The sequence below is a fragment of the Orbicella franksi genome, chromosome 8, assembly GCF_964199315.1.
Source record: "Orbicella franksi chromosome 8, jaOrbFran1.1, whole genome shotgun sequence".
NCBI classification, from domain to species: Eukaryota; Metazoa; Cnidaria; class Anthozoa; order Scleractinia; family Merulinidae; genus Orbicella; species Orbicella franksi.
The window spans coordinates 12,739,646-12,767,106 of NC_138152.1; the positions used below are offsets into that span (position 1 = coordinate 12,739,646).

Below are 27,461 nucleotides of genomic sequence, written 5' to 3' on the forward strand. Positions count from 1 at the left end.
ACCAACTTTACTAAGTCACAGCCAATTTAGAATTTTTATCCTAGAATCACCTCAGGGTGAGAGTTGGCAGGTACTACACATTCTTGACAAACTCCATATACAATGTGCATGCAAATTCAACTAGATACTCTCCAAAACTAACCAAAACTAGCCTGCCTGCTCTCACCAAGACAAACGGGAGACAACAAAATCAACTGGAAGGTCTAAAACAGGGATGAGGAGTGAGGAGTGAGGAATGAGGAGTGAGGAGCGAGGAGTGAGGAGTGAGGAGTGAGGAGCGAGGAGCGAGGAGTGAGGAGCGAGGAGTGAGGAGTGAGGAGTGAGGAGTGAGGAGTGAGGAGCGAGGAGTGAGGAGTGAGGAGTGAGGAGTGAGGAGTGAGGTGAGTGAGGAGTGAGGAGTGAGGAGTGAGGAGTGAGGAGTGAGGAGTGAGGAGTGAGGAGTGAGGAGCGAGGAGAGAGGAGCGAGGAGTGAGGAGTGAGGAGCGAGGAGCGAGGAGCGAGGAGCTCACACCTACTTACACCTGTAGAGGTGACCTACATGTAGGCATTATTCAGGCTAACTAGAGTGCTTTTCAAACTAAACAAAGTGCTATTCAGGGTCATCCCCCAACCCCTCACCCCTCATTCCCGTTTAAGACTTGCCTCCACAACTTACAGCAGAGTCTGGGCAATTCAGATATTCTTTGATTGAAATGTCAAGGTCCCACATCTGAACAACAGATTAAAAAACAGTGGATAATCCACACAGCATGGAGGTTTTTTTAATGATTTAGATTATGCAAATGTATACCCTCACAGTGACCACTTTGCAAGTTTGCTCTACATGTAGGCCAATCTAAGGCCCTTAAGTTCAGACGTCGTGCTTCTGCCATGCCAAACTAAATTGCAATTAGGTTCAACTGTAGCATGACAGGAAAACAACTCTGATTCAGATGCCGTGCCAGACCTCACTGCTTTTGTTGTGTAAAACAAGTTGTTCTGATGCTAACTAGGTGCATTTACATGACAAAAGCAGTGAGGTCTGTATCAAAACAAGGTCAACTCTAGCCTCGCTGCCATACAAAGGCCAGGTCACTGAGCAGACAACTGTAAAATGGTCTATTACTGATGCCTCGAGGCAATTCTCCTCCTAACTCCCTGTGAGAATGCAATCTTGCCAAAATACATTACTACTAGGGTATCTAAAAGATAGTAATGCTGCGGCACATTCTGTTGATAGTGACATATTTAACGCCGTGATTCATTTATCTGCGCATTCCAAGACTTACATTAACTGTTATTTCTCAAAGTAGTGTCAAATCGTGGTATCACTTAATATCTGTCGTTGTATGCATCAACTTCATGCATGATGACGCATCGATGGCGAGGTGTGACAAAGGATCGAGACAAAAAAGCACATTGTGATCTGAAGTATGTTTGGGCATAAAACGATACACATCAGCCTCCCCTTTACCAGATCGCGAAAATCGAAAGATGTGGAAATTGTAGGAGCACAAATCTAACTTATAAATTCTGTACTGGCATGCATTAAATATCTCTAGAACTTGAAAGAAGAACACAGACTGTGTCAAGAACGTGTCCACCGCGATGTGTAAAAATGCTCAAGCTTTAGCTTAAAGTCATGTTTCGATGAAAAGGAATAGATTGCAGCATTTATGAAATCAGCATGTTCCACGGTTTTCGTTTGTCTTAATTATTCTATAGGCTTTAGTAACGACGATTTCTCTTCATTTAAGAATTCGGCGAAGGAGGCGAGACTGCTAAGAAATGACATACTAAGATTAAGATGTCACAATTAATCGTCCAGATTTACAAACTTTCACATACTGCATAGCAAGAGTCGTGAAAGTCAAGCACGATCTCCTTCACATCGCTTTACAGGTAAATCAGAGCAAACTTTCTCAGTGGAATCCACGCGAAAAAGGACGACGGCTCGACGAGTATGAGATCCTCGTGTTGTTCGTGGCGCAATGCACTCCAGTAAAAGTGGCGCAGTGCAGTCTGTTTAACTGCAATGCATTGTGGTAAAAAGTGATGAATTCGAGAATTCGTACCCCCTTCTATATATTCTTCTTAAATCCTGATTATGTTGCTGCTCGCTCGCTATGCTCGCTCCGCAGCAATAATTTATGAATTTTGTTCGGAGCGACAGAAGCACGATGTTTGAATCGCTGCCATGCCAGAGTCATGTAGTGTGTCAGAGCTTGTTGAACTTAATTGCTTGATTCAGATGCCGTGCTTCTGCCATGCTTTTAATTCCTGAATTTAGTTTGGCACGGCAGAAGCACAATGTCTGAACTGGGCCTAAGAATAACCCATTTACATGTTTGTTAATTTCAATTTCATATCCTATTCAGTACTGTTATGCTATCTTCTTTTTCTTAAAATTATGTTGTATCATGGCTCCATTTAAACTAGCCTGCCCCTAAACAAATATTTATATTTTTAAAAAAGGGCATCTAGTGTTAGTGAATCCAAATGCAGTGTCCTCGTGCATTTGAATGTGAATCTAAGAAGAATAAAACCTATGAAGTAAACCTTTCGATGAAAAACAGGTCAAAACACTCTGCTAGGCGTAAGTTTACATATGATGGCTGAGTCGGAATAGGGAGATTCCCTGACTTTCGAGCAACAATTTCTATTCTTATTTTAGCATAATAAGTTATCAGTCGTTCGAATTAAGTTTACACGACAATTCGCATGAAACAAATTTAATCCCGAAAAGTGACATATTTAAAGAGTTGCGTTGTCGTGATAAAACAGGAAAGGGTGTGATAAAGTGTTGGAATTCGCTGTGGAATTTCTAGACAGCCATTAATGTTTTCGAACCTTCACTAAAAATTAATGAAATTTGAAAGATTATCCCATAGCATTACAAACGGGAAGAATGTAGACTGAACGATCCTTAGAGGCTAATAAAGTCGAGCAATACACGAGAAAAAACGACAGAAAAGTTGTACACAACTCAGATGTCTTCGATCGATAGATCGGTCGGTGACAACTATTCACACAAGATATCAAAACAAAACGCATCGATGTTTGATATGAACAATTTACCTTCTTGTCCTTTCTTCCGTCGAGTAAGCGTTCCAACCCAGCCAAGCTTTCCGGTATCTTTCTTAGAGCTCTCCCGTGTTAGAGTGCCAGTTGGCGAACCAGGACTTGAAGGAGTAGACGCCATGTTTGTGCTGGTTTTTTCAGCTACCCATGAACCTCTCTGTAAGTAAAAGAATGCTTCAACTAAGGACTATTTTCATTGGCAGATCGAGTTTCCAAGGACCAATAGCAGTACTTGTTATATCTCGTCATTCGGAATGTTTGGAAATTTCGAAAAAATGGCGGCGAGCTAGAGGAAGATCCTCAAACGAAATATTTGAGAATACGGCCTACTCCCAGGCATCTTAGCTTGTGTTCAATGCTGCTGCGTATGCTGGAGATGGTAAGCTACAGACATACATCAAATAGTTCCTTTTCCGTTTGTCCTGCGGGTAGATGGCTGGTAGAATTGTCATATCCACGCTTCATGGTATAAAAATCTTTTTTTTTTTGTCTTAGGCTTCTGAAATGTGGTGTATGACATTTGTTTGTAGACGTCCCGACTACAGACTCAGTTTTAACTTTAAAACAGGCTAACCTGAGCATTATTCAGGCTGGCCGAGGAGGTGGGGGGGGGGTGGGGGTGGGGGTGGGGGATGGGGGTGCATGGGGTAACCCTAAGATATGGAATCTGGAACCCAGAATCCGGAATCCGGAATCCGAAATCCGGAATCCGAAATCCGGAATCCGAAATCCGGTAATATTATATAAAATATAGCGGGCTTGAAATAATGACCGGTCAACGGGCAATGTCCGGTCAAAAATTGTTTTTTTCTGGTCACATCGTTGGATGACCGGACATTTTGTACGGTTGATTACTCTTCAAAGGAAAATTTGATTCAGAGCTGGTTCTAAATTTCGTTGTACATTATTCGTGTTTGTGAAAGAAAAAAAAAAAAGAAAGCAAACGAAAGATGGGTCTTCCAGAGTAGCGTGTCTCATGATTGTTGTGTACGTTAATACAGTCAAATTTTCACTGACGGCTACCTCTCTACAACGGCCGCCGCAACTTTTTTATCCAGGCGGACAGTTCATACATTCCCTCTTATTTTACCATCTCTACAACGACCAACTCTCCACAAAGGCAACGGCCATTAAAGCGTATCCCAACTGTCAAAAATAACCTTTAGTCAACGGCCAGTTCAAAGACTGGCGAGCGGTGTATACAAAACCTCATTTTTTAGTGTGTCTTAAGTCTCTGTTTCTGTTTAGTTTCTGTTTTAGATAGTGTTATGTATTTACATGTTAAAACAAGCGTTTTTGAAGATAAAAAATGTTGCACCCCGAAGAAAAGGTGACATATTACACCCCTACCTCCAAGGACAGTGGATTTTTGGTGAGGCTTTTTGTCGTTTTCACGGTTTTGGAATGTTCACGTTTGGACTAGCATCGCACCACACCATGGGTATAATCGCAGTGAGTCGTTATTTCTGTGTCGTGAAACCGGAAAAGTACATCGTGTTATTCAAAAAACAACGAACTTTGATGTACATAGCCGTTGTATGGTGTGTGGCTTTGATCGGATCTGTGCCTCCATTTTTCTTCGAAAACATCAGATTTGAGTTCCAGTCCGGTAAAGCGATGTATTTGTACACATTCGATGCCAACATTGCTAATACAATCTTTATTGAGTGCGTTTACATCGCTACCCCCTTATCAATCATCGCATTCTGCCACTCTAAGGTGTTCTACACGGTGTCGCGATCTAATCGAGTTTTCTCTTACGAAAACAACCGACAGCAGCAGTCTTATAGGACAACATGGACATGCTGTTCAATTTGGAATAATTATTTTATTGGATGGATAAAATTCCTTGACCATCCTTGTTCCTTCATGGCTTATTATTTTCCCTTTTAACTATTTATATTTTCAGTTTTCCTTCAAGTTAGAGGCGTGTACAGAGCGAAAATTACTCAAGGAAAATTCAATTCGGAAAAGCTGCTTATTTAGATTTAAAATGAAGGAATTTAAAGGAGTTCAGTCACGATATTTTGACTTATTGGGAAGTAATTTTTCCTTTAAGTCGCGTTTTAATTTCTCATACCTTAGTTAACGCGAGCGCTTTTTTCCGATAATAAGATAGGAGCTGCTGGCGAGTTTGGCGCACCCATGGGGACTAGTTACCAGTGATCAATAGCGAGACGAATTTACACCTAAGAGATGATGAATATCAGAAACCCAACAAGATACTTAATGAATAAGTAAACTGTCGAGACATTGCGGCGACAAGAAAGTTTGTTTCAACGAATCAAGCCGAAGCGGAGTGTGGGAGAAAGATTCATATAATGATAGCTATGCTGTCACAATACTATATACAGTTATGTAGATTTAGTTACTTGCCTATGGTGCTTATTACGGATACAGTTTATTACAAAGTTTGATGCTTTGTGAGTAGCAACTGCAATTTGACAAGCCTAAAGCGTAATGCTAGCCTTAAACTTTAATGGACTCGATAACTTAACACTCCTGCGCACACCTGGTCAGTTCACAGAGCAAACTAAATAAACTGCAAAGCCGTGAACGAATCGAAAATCCTGCTTGATTGAACGTTGGATCTCACAAGAGATCTAATCAGTCAAACTTGAAAAGTAAAACGATGAGAAGTCAAAGACTATACTGCAAGACACAAGGATGTCAGCCTTGTAGTAGTCTTAGACTTCTCATCGTTTCAGTTCATAGACGTTCGATTTTCTCCTAATATCGTCAACAGAGCGAACAAAATAACTTCTGCGGGGGATTGAACAAGCGCCGACTCAAGTGGTTAGGCGTGGGTAAAAAGAGATAAACGACTTGCACACACTCGTAGACTTGATTGGAAATACTGCTAACAACACCTCATAGTGTTTTGTACCAACACAGCGGCAATAAAGTTTGTTTACAAGATTAAAATTCTCAATATTTTGGTATAATGATTGCAAAAATGAATTACACTTAATGCTTGAAACCATCCGAAAATTGTTAAGATTTTATAGGGGGAGTTGTACTTTTATATTCATTTTCTTCGTAAGACAGCAAATAGGACAAGCGTATTATCTCAAAAAGCGGTTTGTTTGATTCCTGTCCAGTTTTATGGCCAATATACGATATACCTCACAATGATTGCTTGGAAGAATATCAATATCATCATCAATAGCGCGCAGTGGTCATAATTAGTGAACTGTAAACAAATTGTCAACTTGTCATCTCTCTGCTACATCAATGTTGCAATTCTGTCAGAGCGACGCTGGCATTAGTGGTCAAACAACAAATGCAGTTCCGCTTTCCGACAGTTGGAGAAAAGCCGCTCTTAATTTATTTGTCCTAGTGTCATGAATTAGCGTTTGTATTCAAACAGTAAGAGGGCAGGTGTATGTAAAAATTTGTCATGAAATACATGTAAATACAATGATTGGATCATTTCTTAACACTCGGGTGACTACATGCATATACATGCAGAAATTAGATCAATAAGTTGTAATCATTTGGAGAAAAGACTCATTCCATAGGACAACATGGTCTCTTAATTTGTAACAAGTTTATTTCACTATTTCACACATAAAAAAAAATGGTTCCATTTGGTTTCCGAGGCCGTTTTGTTCTCCAATCACTACCATCTTAGAATCAATATCATGGACTCACTGGAATCGCTTTCCCTCGAACTTGCCACAAGAAAAGGTGAACTTGTTTGGATTGAAACGGGTTTGTTTGCTATCATCAATGTAGCAGCTTTCGTTGGAAATCTCTCCGTTTGTTACGCTGTGTATAGAAACCAGAGGCTTCGGACGCTCTCCAACATGTTTGTTGTAGCGCTGGCTATTAGCGATATTCTGATGTCCACCTGCTGTATGCCTTTTTCAGTGGCAACTCTAATCCAAGGACAGTGGATTTTCGGTGAGGCCTTTTGCCGTTTTCACGGTTTTGGAGTGTTCACGTTTGGACTAGCATCTCTCCACACCATGGGTATAATCGCAGTGAGTCGTTATTTCTGTGTCGTGAGACCGGAAAAGTACATCGTGTTATTCAAAAAACAACGAACTTTGATGTACGTAGCCGTTGTATGGTGTGTGGCTTTGATCGGATCTGTGCCTCCATTCTTCTTCGAACACATCGGATTTGAATTCCAGCCCGGTAAAGCCATGTGTTTGTACACATTCGATGCCAACATTGCTTATACAATTTTTATTGAGTGCGTTTACATCGCTACCCCCTTATCACTCATCGCATTCTGCTACTCTAAGGTTTTCTACACAGTGTCGCGATCCAATCGAGTTTTCTCTCACGAAAACAACCCTCAGCAGCTCAGAGCTAACGTGGAAGAAGCAAAAGTGACCAAAACTTTAGCAGCAGTGATGGTGGGCTTCGCATGCTGCTGGCTTCCAGTTTGCATCATCGACTACATTGATGCTGCTCGCGGGAAACCCACTTTGGCACGGCAGGCTTACCTTACATACGGGTTCTTAGTTTACCTGAGTAGCACCATTAACCCCTTCATATATGGTGCAACACATAAGCAATTCAGACAAGAGTACAAGGCTGTTTTGAGAGATATGTTTTGCTTTAGAGGGAGTCGAAGTACAGGAGTTTCCGATGTTATTTCTGTCGATGAGAGCCGACGAACTCGCCAGAAAGCACAAACCACGAGCTTAGAATAAGGAAAGTAGAATAGATGCTTCCTGCCGTGAAATATTTGCTATGTGCTTCCTCATTATCCCCATTAGTTAAGAACCTACAATTAATCCCGAAAATCAAGGCACAAAATCTGCAACAGAGTGCGTAGCTATGCAAACAAACCCATTCTGGTATATCTTTGGAATAAAGTCCAGTGTTATCCATATGGAATTTGTTTTCATTGCTGGTGCTGATCTGTTCCAAAAATTGTCTCGAGAAAAGTCAATAATTTTCGGCTAAGCGTCAAGATACGTCACCCAGTTAAAGTGCCTATGAAGTAAAAAATAATTGCTGCTTATTTGAAAGGCTTTTCAAAGTAAAGAAGAGTGGCGTTTTCCTTTTTGGAATTCGTTTAAGAGATATTTACGTTTTTATAAGGAATGTGATGTCGTCATAGTTGGTTTCACTAAAACAGCACAACACTCAATTGAGATTAACTCTAGAAATATTAACGCAGTGTTCTTTAAACTTGGCACCAGAAATGTACATCACAAAAGAAACAAAATGACACCCGTCGTGCCATTGCCATGACAACAGTTACGCCGCTGGTCTTGTTTTAATTAAGACTAAAATTCCCAGATTTTATCTTAAACAAGGATCGTCCACTCCCACCAATCTAATGGGGAGAGTTAAGACAATATGGAACTATGTGTGTTCCGAGCAAGACCCTTTGTCTCACTTTAAAAGGTTGCAAATGGGGATATTTGGTTTTTCACAGAAAGAGACTGAAGCCAAGAATATCGCCAGGGCAACGACGTAGTAGGTGTCATTCTGTTTCTTTTGTGATGTACATTTCTGGTGCCAAGTTTGAAGAACACTGCTCCAATATTTCTGGAGATATTCTTGATTCAGTATTTTATTGTTTAAGTGTAACCACCTATGACATCATCACTTTCCTCATTTGCATAATACAAAAACGTGAATATCTCTAAAACGAAAAAAGATATTCCAAAAAGGAAAACGCTATTCTTATTTACTTTGAAAAGCCTTTCAAATAAGCAGCAATTATTTTTTTACCTCGTAGGCACTTTAAACAAAATTCTTTATATGCTACCAGTTTTAGATGCGTTATTTGAAGCAAGTTAGTGGTCTTCCTTTCAAACTTTGCCCTATAACTATATTTCGAATGCCCTTTCAGTTCTAGTTGTCATACATGTCTCAATAAGGAGACTGTCAAAATTTTAGATTTAAACACTTAAAATGATGCCAGCAACAATGATCACCTGATTCGATTTACAATCAGGGGACTTGAGTCTTCTCCATATTCTTAGGGATTTTCTCAGAACTTGAGTCTTCTCCATGCATGTTCTTAGGGCTTTTCACTCCATTTCCGAAAATCTTAGTTCTCATTGCCTTTCCGAAAATCATAGCTGGCCTTTTCTAGTCACCCAAAACGACATTTTAACATGTATCAATCCGAAAACAACAGGCATTAAGTTTCTCATATCACAAAAGTTCGAGGTGACAATTCACTTAAGGAAATCAGAGGGGAGTAAAGGCCTACTGAACAGATAACAGGCCCTTTGCACGATCCGGTCACATGGTATAAAATCACGCATGCTGTGACGCAAGTTGCACGGCCAAAACAAAGGCAGGTCAAGGTGGACTGGTACGAGTTGCTTTGTTTTGAAAGTCCCACTGTGCAACTTGCGTCCCAGCATGTGTGATTTTGTACCACCTGACCGGATCGTGCAAAGGGCCTATTTGTCGAAACGATCCATTGGGTGCTCCTGTTTATAATAAGTACACCCTTACATAAGTGATTATCAGGTCACGATATCTAAAGCAAATCATTCACGTGCTAAGATACTTGATAAAAAAGGACATGGAAACTTTAATGTTAACTGTCAGATGGCAGTATGAAACCAAGTTTGATTGTGATTAAAATTAATTTGCCTCGATATTAAGACTCCGAAATTCAATTATGATGACTTCTATGATGCATTTCATCTCCAAAATGGAAAGACTTAGGGAATGCAATACAGAAAGGTGTTTCAATCATGCGCTAGTTTTAACTGCATTTTTATCCTGACATCAAAAGGCAAGGAGGTACCGGTTATATGCGGCTAAGTGCAAACACTTGGTGAAACTGTCATCATTAAGCTAGATGTAGTTATAATTAATTTTCGCCTCATTACAACGTCAATTAATGGTATTACTATAAGTGCACTGCACTAAAGTAGTTCCGTTTTCTGGCAATCGGGAAATATGCGCTTTTAAATCATCATTTATAACTGACCTGTCGGTGACTGCATGTACATGTAGAGATTATTTGTAATCGTTTGAGCAAAAGAGTCATTTCAAAGGATAACACAGAGTCTTAATTTGTGACAAGTTTATTTAACGTATGAAAAAGGGTTCGATTTGGTTACCAAGGCCGTTTTATTCTGCAGTTACTACCATCTTAGAATCAGAATCATGGACTCAGTGGAATCGCTTTCTCTGGAACTTGCCTCCAGAAAAAGTGAACTTGTTTGGATTGAAACGGGCTTCTTTGCTATCATCAATGTCGCAGCATTCGTTGGAAATCTCTCAGTTTGTTACGCTGTGTATAGAAACCAGAGGCTTCGGACGCTATCCAACACGTTTGTCGTAGCGCTGGCTATTAGCGATATTCTGATGTCCACCTGCTGTATGCCTTTTTCAGTGGCAACTCTAATCCAAGGACATTGGATTTTTGGTGAAGCTTTTTGTCGTTTCCATGGTTTCGGAGTGTTCACGTTTGGACTAGCATCTCTCCACACCATGGGTATAATCGCAGTGAGTCGTTATTTCTGTGTCGTGAAACCGGAAAAGTACATCGTGTTATTCAAAAAACAACGAACTTTGATGTACATAGCCGTTGTATGGTGTGTGGCTTTGATCGGATCTGTGCCTCCATTTTTTTTCGAAAACATCGGATTTGAATTCCAGCCCGGTAAAGCCATGTGTTTGTACACATTCGATGCCAACATTGCTTATACAATCTTTATTGAGTGCGTTTACATCGCTACCCCCTTATCAATCATCGCATTCTGCTACTCTAAGGTTTTCTACACAGTGTCGCGATCCAATCGAGTTTTCTCTTACGAAAACAATCCTCAGCAGCTCAGAGCTAACGTGGAAGAAGCAAAAGTGACCAAAACTTTAGCCGCGGTGATGGTTTGCTTCGCATGCTGCTGGCTTCCAGTTTGCATCATCGACTACATTGACGCATCTCGCGGGGAACCAACTTTGGCGCGGCAGGCTTACCTTACATACGGGTTCTTAGTTTACATGAGTAGCACCATTAACCCTTTCGTATATGGTGCAACACACAAACAATTCAGACAAGAATACAAGGCTGTTTTTAGAGGTATGTTTCGCTTGAGATGGAGTCGATGTACTGGAGTTTCCGACGTTACTTCTGTCGATGAGACCCGAAGAACCCGCCAGAAAGCACAAACCACGAGCTTAGAAAAAGGAAAATAGAATGGACGACATCTGTGCCTGTGATCTTTGCTATGTCTTTTCTCATTAGTTAAGAACCTACATTTAATCCTGGAAATTAGGGCACAAAATCCTCCAACGAGTGTGTGACTATCCAAAGAAACCGACTCTGGTATGACTTATCACATATCGATATATCTTTGGCGTGAAGTTCAGCATTATTTATCTTGAAAATGTACACTTCTGGTGATCTGTTTCAGAAAAGAAAACTGTCTCGAGATAAATGATGAATTCTGCTGTACGACAAGAGTTGTAAGTCAATCATGCATACAAAAATCTCTAAATGTTACCACTGTTGGATGCGTTAATTTAAGCAAATGTTAAATAGCTTCCTTTTAAACTTAAAAACTATAGAACTATATTTCCCGTGCTTTTTCTAGTTGTCATATATATGATTCAGTAAAGGAGACAGACAAAATTCTAGATGGAAACACCTAAAATGATGTCACTCAGTCAGGAACAATAGATACTCTTCTTAAGTTAAATTAAGTTATAATTTAGTCAACTGTGATAGTGGTCAACTCGAAAGCTTTTGCTCCAATGGCCAGTACACAGTACACTTTGTTTTTTTATTTAACGTAATTTTGCATTTTTTTATTTCTTTCTTATTCTGTAATTTTAGTAATTGAGTGAAATGTATGTCACTAAAATAATTGTAAATAATATTGGATCGAATTGAATTGAATTGATTACTGAGCTGATTTGATCTACGACCTCTGCTTACTGCGAGTGGCCAGGGACATGGCGATTTCAAATGATGGCAAATGTTGTTTTAGGCTATCTGGAGTGTTTTTGAAGCTCTGTAGGTTAATTTTAAGCTGCGCTATAAAATTTTCATCTGTTTTGGTCATTCTAGGGGAACGTGAGTCTTCTCGAATTTATTAGGGCTTTTCACTCCATTTCCCGAAAACCTTAGTTCTTATTGCCTTTGGGAAAATCACAACTGACCTATTTTCGTTACCCAAAACGACATTTTTATTAATCCGGACACAACAGGCATGATGTTTCTCATATCGCGAAAGTTCGAGGTGACACTGAATTCACGTTACGAAATCGAGCCTCAGATTAGAGGCCTTCTGAACGGATAATTTACCGAAACAGTCCGTTGGGTGACCCTGTTTATAATTACTACACCCTTGTAATAGTGAATATTAGGTCATGATATCTGAAATAAATCATTCACGTATACTGAGATGCTTGATGGAAAAGAATGCATCGAAACCTCAGTGGGAAGCGTCAGTATGGCAGTATGAAACCAAGTTTGATTGTGATTAAAATTACTTTGCCTTGATATTGAGACTCTGAAATTCAATTATGATGACTTATGTGATGCATTTTATCTCCAAACTGGAAAGATTTACGGATGGAATGCAGAACAGGGGTTTCAATCATGCGCTAGTTTTAAATGTATTTTCATCATGACATTAAAAGGGCAAGGAGGTACTGGTTATATGCGCCAAATTGCAAACACTTGGTGAAACTGTCATGCTTAAGTTAGATGTAGTTATAATTGATTCTCGCCTCATTACTTCATTACCTCGTTAATTAATGGTATTACTGTTCAGTAAATGCACTGCACTAAAGTAGTTCCGTTTTCTGACAATCGGGAAATATGCGCTTTTAAATCGTCAATTGTTTCTTTTTGTTCTAGTAAGCTGAAAGCGGTGTTTATATTGATGCAGTGCTCAGCGAGGAAACAGGTACTGACAATTTGCCGCAGGAAGGCAAATAATTGGCGATCAATATACCAATCGAACTAAACTACGTATAACTGTTTGAAGAAATGCCTGTTAGCTCAAAACTTTTAGCGTGCGAAATGTTTAGATCAAAGACTTGCTTGACTTGTTTAATTGTTCTAACATAATGTTAGCTTAATTTTTTATTAATCCTGAACTTGGTGTTCCAGACAAATTTTCAGTTTCCATCATTGATTACATTGACGCTGCTGCTCGCAGGGAACCGACGCCTACCTTACATACGCGTTCTTACTTATACTACAACGAATAAGTATTTCAGAGGAGGGGACTGTTTTGAAGTCAAATGGATGAACGAAAGTTGCCGAAGTCGATGCTATATCTAGATGCCAACGAGAGTCGACGAAAGCTAGGGCAGGTTTTTGGCTAAAAGCTAAAAGAGCCTGGGGAGAGATTGACTGCTTGGAGGGAGACTGGGGAGACACACGCCTTTTGCTGAGTTTTCTTTGAGCAGTTTTTTACTTCCAACGGGTTTTGCCATAAATTCTTTCAGTGGGAGAATGGAAAAAATATGCAATTTTGCAAAGCATAAAGAGATATTCACCCAAAAAAAGGAAACTATCTTTTTCCTACAGTACAGAGGACTAAAGAGTCAAAGTGGTGCCGAAGAAGTGCTTTTTGTAAAACTTCAGCGGTAAGTTAAGACTAGTAGTTTGAAAAGAATTTTAAAGCCCTGTTTTATGGCTTATCTTCAAATAATTTGGATTGCTCTTAGTTTTAAATTTTCCTCATAAGAGTGTTTTGTTTCATTCAAGAATTAAGGTTTAGAAACATACAAAGTCGATTAATGCCTCAGAATGTTTTTTTATGCTGTTGTAAAACTGTCGAAAATGGCAAAATGCCGGCACTCTAACGGTCGGTTCATTGTTCATTGCAGTTTTTTTTTTCCAGCTCAGCAGGGTCGTTTCCAAAACAATGTTTTCAGACAATTTCACAATAATGAGATAACAAGGTGAGTACAATACTCGAGACCAGCTAGTTTCTTGCTTTAAGCGTTTTCCTTTCAGTACAGTTCGATCGATCGAACTCGTTCTCGGCATAGCGAAAACAACTGTATTGGAATAAACTTTTTTTTTTGGAGCTTGCTTTCGATATCGACCAAGACGACGCAACATTGGTAGAAACAGGGGCAGCAGGATACAGAAACTAAGGATTCATAAATCATAAAAATATTGAATTCTTTCGAGACGAATAATTAAAAAGCTTATGAAAAAAGATGAGGACTGAACTTTGCTGTTAAACTACCCAATGAAAAGCTGGATTAATCGTGGCAGCAGAATCGCTCGAATCAAACTATAACCTATGAAATAAAAGCGAATTTCCGAGCAAGCCAGTGGTGTTTCAAGGTATTTTTACTTGACAATTTAATAACGTGATTGTTTCGTTGTTGGAAAAAAATTGTCAAGATTGCGTGACAAAGCTGAGCGTGCAAGCGCGCGTTTTGCCTCATAAGGCGCTCGTAGGCCATTGTTACGTCATGAATGCAAACTTGCGGCTCAGAATCAGACTGGGTTTACAACGGGTCGTTTGCGCTGAAATTTGGACAACTGATTTGCGACAAACAAAAATTTAAACAGCATTGAGAGTGACACGCTATGGCTGCTATCCAAGAAGGTAAAGTAAATTTTTTTCTATTTTTTTTTTTCAAATTCTCAATTTTGCATTTTTTTTTTTACGTTTAAAATTCACCTGAAGTCCAAGCTGTGATTTTAGATATTTAACTGAGGACGTTTCGATTTTTTTCCACAGTGAATATTCCTGAGCATGAAGAAAACGATCCTTGTTCAGAGGCCGAGAAGAAGATTGCACCAAGCCAGGTAATTTTATAAATTTGTAGAGTTTTTGTTTCTCGTTGGCCCAGTAGACGAAATCGCGGTTTGTAGAGTTTTTGTGTTTGTTGTTCAAGTGGACGGAATCAATGCTGAGAGACGCGCATTTGTTGGAATGTAGAATTTGTTGCACAGCTATGATTTTTCAGTCTTGGGTTCAATTTCGTCCATAGCAAAACCCAACTAACCCCGGAAAAGTGATTAATATGAGTAAAACATACTACTTAAGTCTGGAGTACTTTCATACGGAGAAAAGAAATAATTCATTTTTTTTTTATCATTATTTGATCGCGCGCGAAGACCCAAAATATATTTTTATATATAGAAATAATACGAAAGAGGTATTTGATGAAACATAACTATCAGAAATTTAGTCTGATTTCGATCCATTGGACAGAAAAATTCTATAAATGCATTTTCCCAAAAGGTTTTTTTTTTTTTTCTATCCTGCATTTCTAACTAAGAAACACATGCTGAAATGTTGGGAGCTTGCAAAGATTGGGAAGGTATAGTTTAAGCTTCTAAAATATGAAACCAGCATTATTAATATACTGACTTACATGATGAAAAATATAATTATGAGAAAGAAACATAATAGCGATAAAAATTATTTCATTGTAACAAATTCTCAAAGACTTCACAGATTGGTTTGACTAGTTTTTGGTCGAAATTTTTCAACAGGGACGTTACTATGGTAACGTAATACAAACACCGGATACCAGATGAGACCTCAGTAATCTCTTTGAACTTCTTAACATTGCTCGCAAACGTTCAGTTCACCACTACGAAATCTTTGAAATTTTCAGGAACGTTTTCCAGATGTCTGCAAGATACTAGCCTTCTCTTCATATATTTACGAAGTGTCAAGCAGTCCGTTGATTGAATATATAAACAATAGCCTCCATTTGGCGCGGAAATATGCTCGGACATTTGTCCGAGGAGAAGCGAACAGTTTCCCGAGAGCGTTGCTCGAGGAAAATTGTGAGCTTTGTTTGTCGCAAGCTGATTGCGGAAGCCAGAGTAACCGATGATATATAATCAATTAGGCGGCGGAACTCCGGCGGTCGCCGGCTTGTTTTGAAAACACTGAATATACGAACATATTTCCGCGTCAATTGGAGGCTATTGTGTTTGTTATCCTTCTAATAATATACATAATAATAATATAATAATAATAATCACTTTATTTAAGTGTCGATGTATTTAGCACTAATGTGCTAATTGGGGACACTAAATAAATCAACAAATATTTCAAATATAACATAAACTATTAAGAATCCCAACTGGTGGGAGGTTGACCAGTTGGATATATTTACACAACGCGGCCGAGGAGTTGAACTCGGGGCTACCGAGAACAAATCCAGATAGCGGTAGGGCGGAGGATTTGAACCAGGGACCTCCAGATTTCAAATCCAGCGCCCTAAACCACTCGGCCACGCCGCCTCCTTAAAAAAATTACTCGACTCTGATTGGCTGAGAGCAGTGCAGTTCAAGTGTAACACCAGTGCAAATTACACATCGTGATTCTGGATTATGATTGGCTGAAAGACAATAGGAAATTTCGTAAGCCAGTGATATCACATAAAATGATGACGGAAATTTTGTGCGGAAACTTTGAAAAGAGTTTTCTCGATGGAGAAAAATGGCTTCAAGAAAGATCTTCCAGCACTTCCTCCACGAGAATTTTTACATGTTTACATTATTAATAATTATAAGTAATCATACAGTTTTTCTCGTTCAATTTGGAATTAATTTGCACTTGTGAGTTTTTCAAAAAGCTGAAATTGCACTCGCCGAAGCGGCTCGTACAATTTCAGCATTTTGAAAGTCTCACAAGTGCAAATTAATTCCAAATTGAACTCGAAACCGTATGATTACCTATACAAATATTTTTCCCAACACGCGCGGCTTTGAAAATTGGGGAATATCACTCGGATATTCCCCAGTTTTAGCTGGGGAATATTCCGTTACGTGACTCGTTTAAACCAATCGCGCGCAAGCGAAAATATTTGAGGGATTATAAGAAACAATAATCATGATTGAAATGCTGTTCTTGGTCATTTCCAGGCTTTGGAAATTAAGGAGGCTGCCGGCCAAGAGAAGAAAACTACAAAAGTTCAAGTGCGTAAAAGGTAAAGCAACACGTAATGAAGTACTTTTGCCTTTGATACTGAACGAAGTCAACAACTCCGAAATCGACAGAAACATAAAACGTTTTTATTGCTTTTCCAGGGTTGCCTTCAACAGAGTTTGCTTCTCTTGAATTTGCAAAACAAAGCATACCGGTCTTTTTTTCTTTTCTTTTTTTTTTTCTGCCTTTTTTTCTTTAAACCTGTCATTTTTTAATCAATTTTTTTTTCTCCTATCGTCAGTTTGCAACCTTTAAGTTTAGACATTTTAGTGCGCTAGCGGAATCACCCAAACACTTAACGTCTGAAAACGGAACTTACTTTCCTCTCAAACGTTTCGCACTTCACATGAGCTCTTATTTCTTTCTTTTTCTTTTGTTTACGCGGCGTTTTTACTGAGCTACATGTATCCAAGGAAAAACTCCACGGTGTCGCTAAATATTTGACATCTCTGCTACATAACGCATTCATGACTTTTTTTTCTCAATCCTTTAGCGAGTGGTGGCCAACTCCGCCAAAAAAGAAAAGTGACGAAGATAAGATAAAGGTTAGCAATGTTAATAACGTAACAATTGGTGCCCGCAGCATGAGGAGGAAAATGGGCTTAGCCTGCTAAGTAGAACCGCTGACAGCCAATGCTGCTGAGATTTAAGTAATAAGCTGTGCACCTCCAAACACATTTCTGCAACTCAAAGTTGTTCAGTAAAACCCGGAGAGAGGAGGGGTCGGGAAAATGAGAGGTCCTGGGAACGAGGTTGGAGTAAAACCTGTCTTTAGGTAGCTATTTGAGAACTCTAATCTAAAATTTCCAAAATGACAGCCTGGTGAGTGAAGCCTTTCTGTCGTGTTTTGAGAAAGTGAAGATAATTTACAAATCAAAGGCTGTTAGGAGTAGAAATTGATGGGATTCGCATTTGCGTATTAATGTCATTTTAAATTGTAGAAATTAGAAGACCTTGCAGTGTCTCAGCAAGACGAAATGGAGAAGCTTCGAAGGCAACTTGAGTGAGTAATAACTGTCCGTCTCAACTAAAATGTAAAATTCTTGAATAAGGATTTAAAAAAAAGACAAAAGCCGATCTTGGGAGAATAGTTTTTTTAACGTGACAACCTGTGTTGTATTTTGAGACTTTTCTCTCTAATACAGCTGGCTTGCGATTACCAAATGAGGGTAAGGTAGAAAAAAAATTAAACCTTAATCACCGTTACAGCTGCTTAAAAACAGGCGGGAGAAACAATTACAACAATATCTAACAGTTAAGCTTGATTATAAAATAATTAAGTTTCCTCATCCAGCAAAGGACACTATTCCCAAATCGACCAATAACAGTGTTTGTACAACTGTCCCTTTAATCAGAAGAGTGTAAACAACAGCCGCATTCCCTAATATGCTAAACTTAAGGGTTGGACGATCCCCTTTCAGGCCAAAAAATGTTCATTTGGAAGTTAAAGCTGGTCTATAACTATGTCTGTAAAGAACCTTCTATATTTGATAGTTTCTGTTTCCAGTAAACTTTGAACAAGGAATCAAGAGCCTGTTGTTTTTCTGCTTCTTTCTGTAGAGAGGTACAGGAAGCCTTGATCAGAGAAAAGGAAGCATCCCACGAACTAAACATTCAAGCCCAAAAACAAAAACAGTAAGTGTAGAAACCATACCACCTGGTTATACTGTTGGTTAACGCAAGACAATATCTCGATTTGTAAATAAAATACAAAGAGTTGTGGTCAGTTAGCACGAAGGAAAAAGTGTCTTAGATAGCGAGGTCGGATTGTTAAAACGCTGTCCAAGTAAGACCTGACACCATGTCGTAGCAATGAACCAATAAACCAGTCAAGAGATCCGTTTTAGAACATCATGTCATGCAGATTCGAAGAACTAGAAGAATATGCAAATACACACAAGCATGCGAATAACTTATACGGACTCATCACACCTTCGGTCATGCGACCGGAACTGCGAACAGTGTGAAACCGGAACTGAATATTACAGTTTGTGGCTGAGGGGAGGTGGCTGTTGTGAAGTTCAGATAGTAAACTCCAGAGCTGTAACCACGAGACGGGGATTGGGAGAGTAATTGCTGTTTTACTGCAATTTGTGTTAGTAACACTTCACGAAGATTTCTCTTAGCCCCTGTCCACACTACGTCAGAGGAATTTAAAAACGCAGCTTCAGTTATTTCTAAGGTTAGGCCTTCCGTCCACACTAATCTGTCACGAAAACGGAGCTTTTCGAAAACGCTCATCAAACCGGAGGAATTTGAAAACGCCGGGTTTTAGACAGAAGACTTTTGAAAACGGAGCTTTCCGAAAACGATGACGTCACGATGGTCATGTGATTTCCCTGCCAGATATTTCCTCAAACACAAATCCAAGATGACCGGTGATTGTTGCGTTTTTAAATTTCTCAAGCGAAGTGTGGATAGAAAACATTTGATGCGTTTTCAGAGTGAAACCACCGTTTTCAAATTTCTCCGGCGTATAGTGTGGACGGGGCTTTTATACAGCTGTTTCGAGAAAGGTTGTCTTACAAAAGCGTATAAGCGAACTCGACAATGTCGAAGGGTATTGGGGTAACGGTGGTCATACAGTTGCTTGATTGAAGATCAAGGTATTTCAGCGTTCAGAAAAGGAAACAGCACAAATACGTGTATTCATGCCTTCTCTTTCCCTCTTGCTCAACACCGTGAACCTCAATCAAACAGCTCCAAGCTATTATGACCCATAATACTAATCGGCTTTGTCGCGTACACTTTACAGTTTGTGGGACAACCTTTGCCGAAACAGCTGTATGCTGCAACAAGCTTCACCAATTGTATGATTTGGACTCACTAAGTAAAAGACATTAAATCCTCGGCCTTTTTGAAAAGTAATTTCTTCCAGGATATGACCATTTTATCATTTTTGATGAAGTTAACCACCAGCCCGCAAAAAACGCGAAACACGCGAGGCCCGAGATATCTGCAAAGCCCGCGAGACTCGTGAAGCTCGCGAATTCCGTGAACGTGAAGTTAGAGTTAATCATCAGAGAATTGTACAACTAATCGGACTAACACCCTCTTCTGTTGCTTTATTTTTAACCATATTAAAAACTTGAAGATCTTTAAGTCAAGAATGAAAGCTGAATGGCTGGGTACGCGGCAAAGAATATGGACTTATCATTATTATTCTTATCTCCCTCTTAACAGGACGATTAGCGATCGCCAGATTGAAGTTAGGCACTTTAGAAGCGAGGTTAGTTTATTCTGACTATTGTAACGAAAAAACCGTATTCAAATTTCCACGAGCATGGGACTGAAAAAATGAAATAAAATTCTTAGACGGGAATCAGATCATGATCTTTTCAGGCCACTGGTTGGAAGTCTAACCCTAACAAGACATATATATAGTTCGCTCAAAATAATTGTGTTCCAAGTCAGTACAATCTGTGTTGTCTTGTCTGAGAATTGACGCCAAAGGAGAGTCTTTTAACAAAGGGAGTCTCAACTGGTGCAAAATAACCTGTGGGGACCAAATATTTGGAATTTTCTGAATAGAATAGTCAAATTTTCTAATATTAGTAAAGAAGGCTTTAAATCAATTTTAAGAAAATGTTCTAAAGACATCCTCCAATTTTCTTTTAATAAAGAAGTCATTTTGATTTCAAACAAGAAAGATGATTTTATTTATTATTAAGTTAATAAGGTATTTTAATTCTAATTATTGTTTTATTTTTATCTTAGTTATTTTACTATTATAAGCAGGTCCACATCAGCCTTTTGGCTGCCGATTCAATATTGTTCATTCAGTCTTGTAATTATAAACCTGCTCTAACAAATAAAGGATTGATTGATTGATTGATTGATTGATTGATTGATTGATTGATTGATTGATTGATTGATCAGGCGTTCTTTGATGGCAGGTTAGGTACAAAATTGACGAGGGGGAAGCGCGGTGGCCTCATGGTTAGTGCGCTCGACTCCGGATCGAGTTGTCCGGGTGCGAGCACCAGCCGCGAACATTGTGTTGTGTTCTTGGGCAAGCCACTTTACTCTCACAGTGCCTCTCCCCACCCAGGTGTATAAATGGGTACTGGCGAATTTACTGTTGGCGGGAACCCTGCGATAGACTAGCATCCCATTCAGGGGGGAGTAGAAATACTCCTTGCCACTTGAAGGAGAGTTGAGGACTTTGGACCTTTTACGGAATAAGGAAAACTGTTTTATGTTTACAAACTAAAGGATATTGCTTCCTTTAATTTCTGGCAGACGAAGAAGCACAAGAAAGGAAAGGAGGCGGCTATCGCTCAGTAAGTTATTTTGTCTTTACTATGTCAAACGTTGACAACTTTACAGTGCAGTTGTCTTATTTGAAGATCATAAACAGACTTCGCTTTAGAACTTTCTTTAGTGTATTTCTTCAGAGCGGTGCCTTCGTATTCAAGCGTTGTTTGCTCTCGCTTTCTTTAAGGTTGTCTAAATCCGAAGAGGACAAGGATGAATTAAAGGCAACGCTCAGCTCTTTGAAAAAAGAGGGATGTAAAATCAACCGAACTTTGAAGGTGAGCCAGCAGAACGTGAACTTGCTTTCACGATTAGAACTTTTGGATGTAGAAGAATCTGACGCCATGCCTAATCAAAGCTGTAACTGTGGAGTTACCAAATTTACTTAAAAGAGCTACGTCATAGTTTGCGCGTCTTGAAAAGTTAAGCCTAACGTTTTCAAGTTCGTCGTTTGTAATCCTTGTTAATCTTCTCCATCCTTTACTATCCTTGGTTCTTTATGGTTTATTATTATCGTTTTGGTGTTTTACCATCTTGGTAAACGACTATTTTTAGGCTGCCTTCATTATAAAGGTAATTTTGTACGCGGCGAAAATAACTCAGGAAAACCGTGTCTGAACCCCTTTAAACTTGTTTTACATCATCATTTGTTCTTCCCGTCCGCTGTACTCACAGCTGCTCGTAAGCAAATGTCATGATGAAACAACAGTTTTGAACACTTGGAAAAAATTTTATTGAATAACTAGGAGGCAGAAAATTGTCGCGTGTACGTGTTTATGTTAAATTATGTTCCTCGCTTATACAAACTACAAAATTTGGGTTTGATTTAAGTAAGTTCATCTTGACCAAGTTCGATAACTCCTTTGTTCAATTACTAGTCGTTCACGCAAGGTGAAATGAATTCCCCTTTCTATTTTAAAAGCATTAAAGTTGATTGTTTCTTGTTATCGTTGTGTAATTTAGGAAGAGAGGAATCAAACTGAAAGGCAGACGAGGTAGGTTTCCATTTTCGTAAATCTCTTGATTTAAGAAGCTGACTAAACGGGAAATACACTCTTCCACGTTATCAATTACGCCTTTACAAGTTCGATACGGATTCACTATTCCTCATCTCTATTGACCGCTTTGAGTCACAAAGGACTTAGAAAGTTCCTTCACGTATCACTAATTGAAGCAAGATCTAAAAATGCTGATTACAGATCTTCAAAGCACTGACGAAAGAGAGGGCCATATTGGCCATGACGTCACAAACTGACCATGACGTCACATACTGGCCATGGCGTCACATGCCTGCCATGTCGTCATATAGCGGTCACACAATGGCATGATGTTGTGTGTTTTATCATACATGTACTAACATACTAACCTACTAACATCAAACTAGGAATACAAGTGGGTCAAAATCTTAAAACTGTAATGGGATATTTTATATTTCTTCACAGAAAGCTTGGTGAAGCTCAAAATGAAGTTGGTAGACTGCATAAGGAAGTTGCACAACTTCACAGTACAGTGAACAACCTTGAGAGTCAAGTTATATCTCTGAACTTTGAGAAAACGGATCTCGAAGATGATAACGTCAAACAACAACTTCACATAAAACTCCAAGGGAGAATTATTAAAAAGGTGCGTGAAGAGATTTTGTTAAATTCAATTCAACAAGGGACAAAATAATAATAATAATAACAATAATAGTAATAATAATAATAATAATAATAATAACAATGATGATGATAGTACTACTAATAATAATTAACTTATATTGCGCAGATATCAATTTAACATTTTCAGCTGCGCACTACAATGTGACATAGAGCGGTTTTCAATTGAGTCTCGAAAAGTAATTGGTTTTGCATTTACTACGCTGGACGATTGGCTTGAAAAACTCGCGCCGCTTTTTCTTCTAATCTGAAGTAAAACCAAAACCAGTCGTGACTACCTCGCACGCGTTTTCCCGCGCTTTGCGTCAGCTACATATAATTACTTGGAATTGATTGGTTCATTGGATTGTCTGTGTCCTTTATGATTGGCTAGAGTGATTACTTTGGGTTTTACGATACTCAATTAAAAAGCGCTTTAACGCTAACACAACCATGGCAACTAAAACAGTTTAACAAAACTTTGCTGTACATTCGTCTTGTTTATTAATGAACTGTATCTAATTTAGTATAAACATTCTCATCAGTATTTTTCATACACTTTCTTTATTTCTCTTTGGGAGAAGTTGGTCATCTGTCAAAAAGTTCTCTCGTGATGGTCAGACACTATTTAGTGTTCCTATATTTACTTTTTTCGTAGAACTGATTCACCCTTTTATTATTCTAGTAATTATTAAACTTTTATTTATTTCTGTTGTCTTAACTTATTTTTCATGTTTCTTTTTAAGATGACAAGCGATATGTGCTCGGTGGCAGTGTAAGTTCAAATACACTACTTGTTTCAACATGATAGTCAAGTAAAACCAACTTGTTTTAAACAATATCTTTCAGATGACTTTAAAATCGTGCTTGTGAATAAAGACGTATCGGTTAGAACCCATTAAGTCCAAAAATGAAAACAAACATTTGAATCACTACTAAATATGTTTCAAGTTATGTTTAGACGGGCGTGTTCGACAGATCTCCAAGGTTAAAGGGGCTAGGTCACGATATTTTAGTTAATTTTGTTAATTATGAGCTCTAAATGTCAAATTGGCAGAGCAAAAGTCTTTCATTTGCAAGATCACGGCCACATAACAACTGAGAATGATTTTCCAGCTGTGTAAATAACATTTTGATATAAACTGATATAAATTTGAAAAAATGTGGGCCGGCGTTTTTCAAATTTACCCAAGTGCAATCCATTTTGATCCTCTCCAGTTTTGCCCATCCATGTCCCTTCTTGGCTTTCCTGTGTTTTGTTTGAGATCGTCTATAGTTTTAAGCCGTTTTTGTGATATTTTAGTAAATTCTATGACCATTTGATCAGTACCGAAAGTGCCTAAAATTGCGTGACCTAGCCCGTTTAACAAGCTTACATCAATATTTTATTTGCTGACTTGTATTCGAAACAGGACTCCCCAACATGAATTCATGTCCATCTAGGAAAAGGCGCATTCTAGCCCCAAGAAACGGGAGGTGTTTAGATTCCAGATTGGAATTCACGTCCCGCCTAAGCGGGGTCATTGCTCTGTTTGAGGGCCATCTCCAGGCGTATAAGTGGATAAAGTCTTGTTTTTGCTGGGGGGAGGGAGAGAGCCTGAAAAAATCTGCAGGGGTAACGCTTATCCCTTCTTAGCCTGATGAAACGGATTATTCTGTTTAAGTTGTTAGTTATGAAAGACACCATACTAAGTGTCCCTTTTTGTTATTTTTTTTCTCTAAACAGTAGATACGAGGAGCAGAAACTAGCTTTGGAAAGCGAGGTAACTTTACTTCCATTCCTTGCCCATCGCTTTTAAACGACTTACCGTTTGGCACTAAATTTTTGATGGAGTTTATTTTTACGAATCGGCGATTTTCTGTACATTGCAGAACTAATTTTTTCGACTGTAAGAGACTGGTTTTTCTTGCTGGGTACTAATTTTTGCCATTTTCGGGAAGTCGCGTTTAACTGAAATTTTAAAATAAACCGGCAACGTGTAGAGAAGTAAAACACAGTAATCCAGTAATCAGTGTCACTCTACCACAGTTACATCGTGTTCTTGTGTGGCTGATTGCTCCGGCAATGGATCAGAAATTACGTTTTATCGTTTTGCTTCTGAATGAAAGAGACGCTTTAAATAAAGGACAGCAACAAAATTCTTCAAGTGATCATGTTTGTATTTATAATTTCGCCAGTGGAGTAAATTTTGCGGTGGAAATTTTTGCGGGGATTTTTTTGCAAGAACTTTTGTTTTTGCGGATCGTGGCAAAAAAAAAAAAAAAACGCAAAAATCGCAAAAATTAGAACCCGCAAAAATTTTTAGTGCCACACGGTAGGTTTCCATGCAAGTTTACCATGTGCGTATTTAAGAATAACATTTTCCATACTTTCAAATTCTAGCTCAGTGACTACAAGCTCTCTGTGAATGATTGCAAGCTCTCCCTCGAGGAAGCTGAGACAAAGTAAGTACAGACAAACTGAGCTGACTTCTTTTCGATTCCATTACGATATAATCATGGGCCAGGACAGAAAAGTAGTTATTGAAAAAAATTGTGAAGGGCTTTTTGCGTGAGGTTTACATAGCGTTTCGACGCGTTTTAGTGATAGCCTGACAAGCGTTTTTTCCTCTAGTGATAGAATCTTAGTAATTGTAATGCTCTTTATTCCAGCCTAAAAAATACCAAGAAGAACAACAAGCTCATGGCTAAACGCCTTAAGGCTTTCAAAACAAGGAGCAATAGAGAGGCAAAATTATCAAGGTAAATCATATGTTTGCTGATAGACAAACGCGCAATTTGTCCGTCGTCTTCCTGTCTTAAGCTTTGAACTCCGAGTAAGCCTCGTTCTCAGGGAGCTTGAAAAAGAGGTTATATCTAGTATGTGGCTAACACTAGCCCGAAAAAAGATTTCTATCGATTCTCTGCATTATTACTTGAAGTAATATGTGATGGCCTGTTCAGAGAATGCGTACATTTAGACCAGTTCAATTAAAGAATCCGTGCTGGTGCCTCTTATCGCATGTTTTTCTTCAACTCAAGTCAATATAATGGGTCTGTAAAGAGAATTCAGATGATATTCTCTCCAACATCTTTTTACCTTTTTTTCAGGCTGACAAGGAAACTAAAGTGGAAATGAAAGAGTAAGTACTGACTTTAGTTTGTGGTTTTACTTTCAGTAGCGATTCGATATGGACACATGTGCACGTGTCACAAATTCGCAAAGTCCTCAACAATCTTCGAACTCGTCAAAATCCACTTTTTTGTCTCCATTGTTTTCATATTAGCTCATTCTGTATGTCCTTCGCGGACAGACTTGCAGTAATTTTGCTTTTAAAGATTCTTTTTTTGCTGAACCTATATTTGAAGAGGATCTTTATCTCCATCGCAAAGGCCTAGTGTCGAGTCTAAGTTCATTAAATATAACTAACGCTACTGTCCTTATTTTTGTTTTTTTTTTTTTTTCAGGAAAATCGAGACCCTTCAAAAAGAAGTAAGTAGCTTGTATAAAACTGATTATCACTATTTTTATTTTTAATCTCCGTTGGATGATGGTAGTGCCACCATCATGCAAACTTGCATCGTTGATTTAATCGAGAAAAATAATCGCTTTTACGATGTGACAAATGTGACAGAATCAAACAGTGCCCTACAATCGTAAATTTATATTACAGCACAGAAACGACTTGGGCCAAAATCGTTCTCGTCACCAGTGCTACTCGTTTTAAAATGTCCTTGCCACGTGACTAAAAGAAACGGAGGCTCTGGGAACGAGAATAGGCCCAAAGCGTTGTACTCAATGTAAAATCCACCCATGTGCGAATTCCGCACAGGAATCCCACCGGTATCTATCGACCAACTAACCCTAAAGAGGAAGCCCATAAGCCATAAGAAGGAGCTGAAGTTCAGCCAATTCCATTCCCATGAACTCTTGCGTCCCCAAGACCAATCTTTGTAGTGTTACGTCATCAGCGTGGGATGTCACGCTGCGAACCGCGTGACCGTTAAGATAAGAGAAAGTGGTAAGTGATGAGAGAGAGACGAGACACGCTAGTCCAGTCACAAAAATAAAATTCTCCCAGCACATTTCAGGCAAGGAACTTTCCGATAATCTGGTTTTGAGTCATAAAACTCATTGTTTCTCTCTATTGTTATGTTTTTATATTTTTGCAGAACGAGAAACTTCGAAGCGAGCTGAATAATGGTTTCATTGGACGCTACCGACAGATGAAGAGATTTTTTCTGCGTGTCGCAGAAGTACTGCTCTTCAGAACCACTTATTGATTAGACGCACTTCAGGGGGGAGGGGGGAGGGAGGGTCTTTTCATTTTTCGTTTGTTTAATTTGAAAAATATATTTTTTTAATGAAAATAGCAGTGCAGAAAAAATACTGCGTCCTGTGCACGCGTAATAAGGAAATGAACCACAAAATTAAGTTGCAAAATAATACGAGACACTGTTACCAGTAGAAAGGGAAGAGTTGTTATTGACGGATTTAAAGACTGTGAAAGATTGACAAGTGAACACCATAACTACCAGAAAACAAGATGTGGATAACAACTTAAAAGAGCTAATCAGCATCAGTGGATAAGAGTACTGCTTGAACTTTGAACAGGCTAGAATATATATCACACAGTACAGTGAGCAGGAAAATACACTGATA

General features: G+C 38.9%; 4 protein-coding genes, 1 long non-coding RNA gene and 1 pseudogene across 5 annotated transcripts in view; 5 read left to right on the plus strand and 1 right to left on the minus strand.

Moving 5' to 3' along the window:
• The window catches only part of LOC145495366 (alpha-parvin-like), a 23,052-nt gene extending 19,474 nt beyond the window's left edge, over positions 1-3,578 (minus strand). The window contains exon 1 of the mRNA XM_081474979.1: positions 3,058-3,578. Within this exon, the coding sequence (XP_081331105.1) occupies positions 3,058-3,181 (124 nt within the window). The 5' untranslated portion in view covers positions 3,182-3,578. The remainder of the gene's footprint in view (positions 1-3,057) is intronic.
• A 2,942-nt stretch (positions 3,579-6,520) lies between these two features.
• LOC145495374 (melatonin receptor type 1B-like) lies at positions 6,521-8,775 on the plus strand. Its single transcript, XM_081474986.1, has one exon. The coding sequence runs from the start codon at positions 6,705-6,707 to the stop codon at positions 7,725-7,727; it is 1,023 nt and encodes a 340-aa protein (XP_081331112.1). The 5' UTR covers positions 6,521-6,704; the 3' UTR covers positions 7,728-8,775.
• Positions 8,776-8,885: 110 nt separating this feature from the next.
• LOC145495371 (melatonin receptor type 1B-like) lies at positions 8,886-11,572 on the plus strand. Its single transcript, XM_081474984.1, has one exon. The coding sequence runs from the start codon at positions 10,162-10,164 to the stop codon at positions 11,191-11,193; it is 1,032 nt and encodes a 343-aa protein (XP_081331110.1). The 5' UTR covers positions 8,886-10,161; the 3' UTR covers positions 11,194-11,572.
• Positions 11,573-14,484: 2,912 nt separating this feature from the next.
• LOC145495405 (uncharacterized) lies at positions 14,485-17,890 on the plus strand. Its single transcript, XR_014050408.1, has 4 exons — positions 14,485-14,782; positions 16,862-16,926; positions 17,419-17,470; positions 17,867-17,890. It is a non-coding gene; the product is annotated as an uncharacterized LOC145495405 (long non-coding RNA).
• Positions 17,647-22,853, plus strand: LOC145494167 (uncharacterized). The gene is made up of 7 exons (XM_081473630.1): positions 17,647-17,928; positions 18,486-18,560; positions 20,109-20,154; positions 21,168-21,208; positions 21,370-21,460; positions 22,146-22,177; positions 22,625-22,853. The coding sequence occupies exons 1-7, from the start codon at positions 17,903-17,905 to the stop codon at positions 22,851-22,853; spliced, it is 540 nt and encodes a 179-aa protein (XP_081329756.1). The 5' UTR covers positions 17,647-17,902.
• Positions 22,854-23,550: 697 nt separating this feature from the next.
• Positions 23,551-27,082, plus strand: LOC145495402 (uncharacterized; annotated as a pseudogene).
• Positions 27,083-27,461: the final 379 nt, after the last annotated feature.

Bases quoted from the DNA above. Each gene is read 5' to 3' on its own strand.
- LOC145495371 (XM_081474984.1), top strand. From the start codon at position 10,162: ATGGACTCAGTGGAATCGCTTTCTCTGGAACTTGCCTCCAGAAAAAGT.
- LOC145495374 (XM_081474986.1), top strand. From the start codon at position 6,705: ATGGACTCACTGGAATCGCTTTCCCTCGAACTTGCCACAAGAAAAGGT.
- LOC145494167 (XM_081473630.1), top strand. From the start codon at position 17,903: ATGGAGAAGCTTCGAAGGCAACTTGA. The intron at 17,929-18,485 runs GTGAGTAATAAC...TTCTTTCTGTAG, and splicing joins AAGCTTCGAAGGCAACTTGA to AGAGGTACAGGAAGCCTTGA. The intron at 20,155-21,167 runs GTTAGTTTATTC...AATTTCTGGCAG, and splicing joins TTAGGCACTTTAGAAGCGAG to ACGAAGAAGCACAAGAAAGG.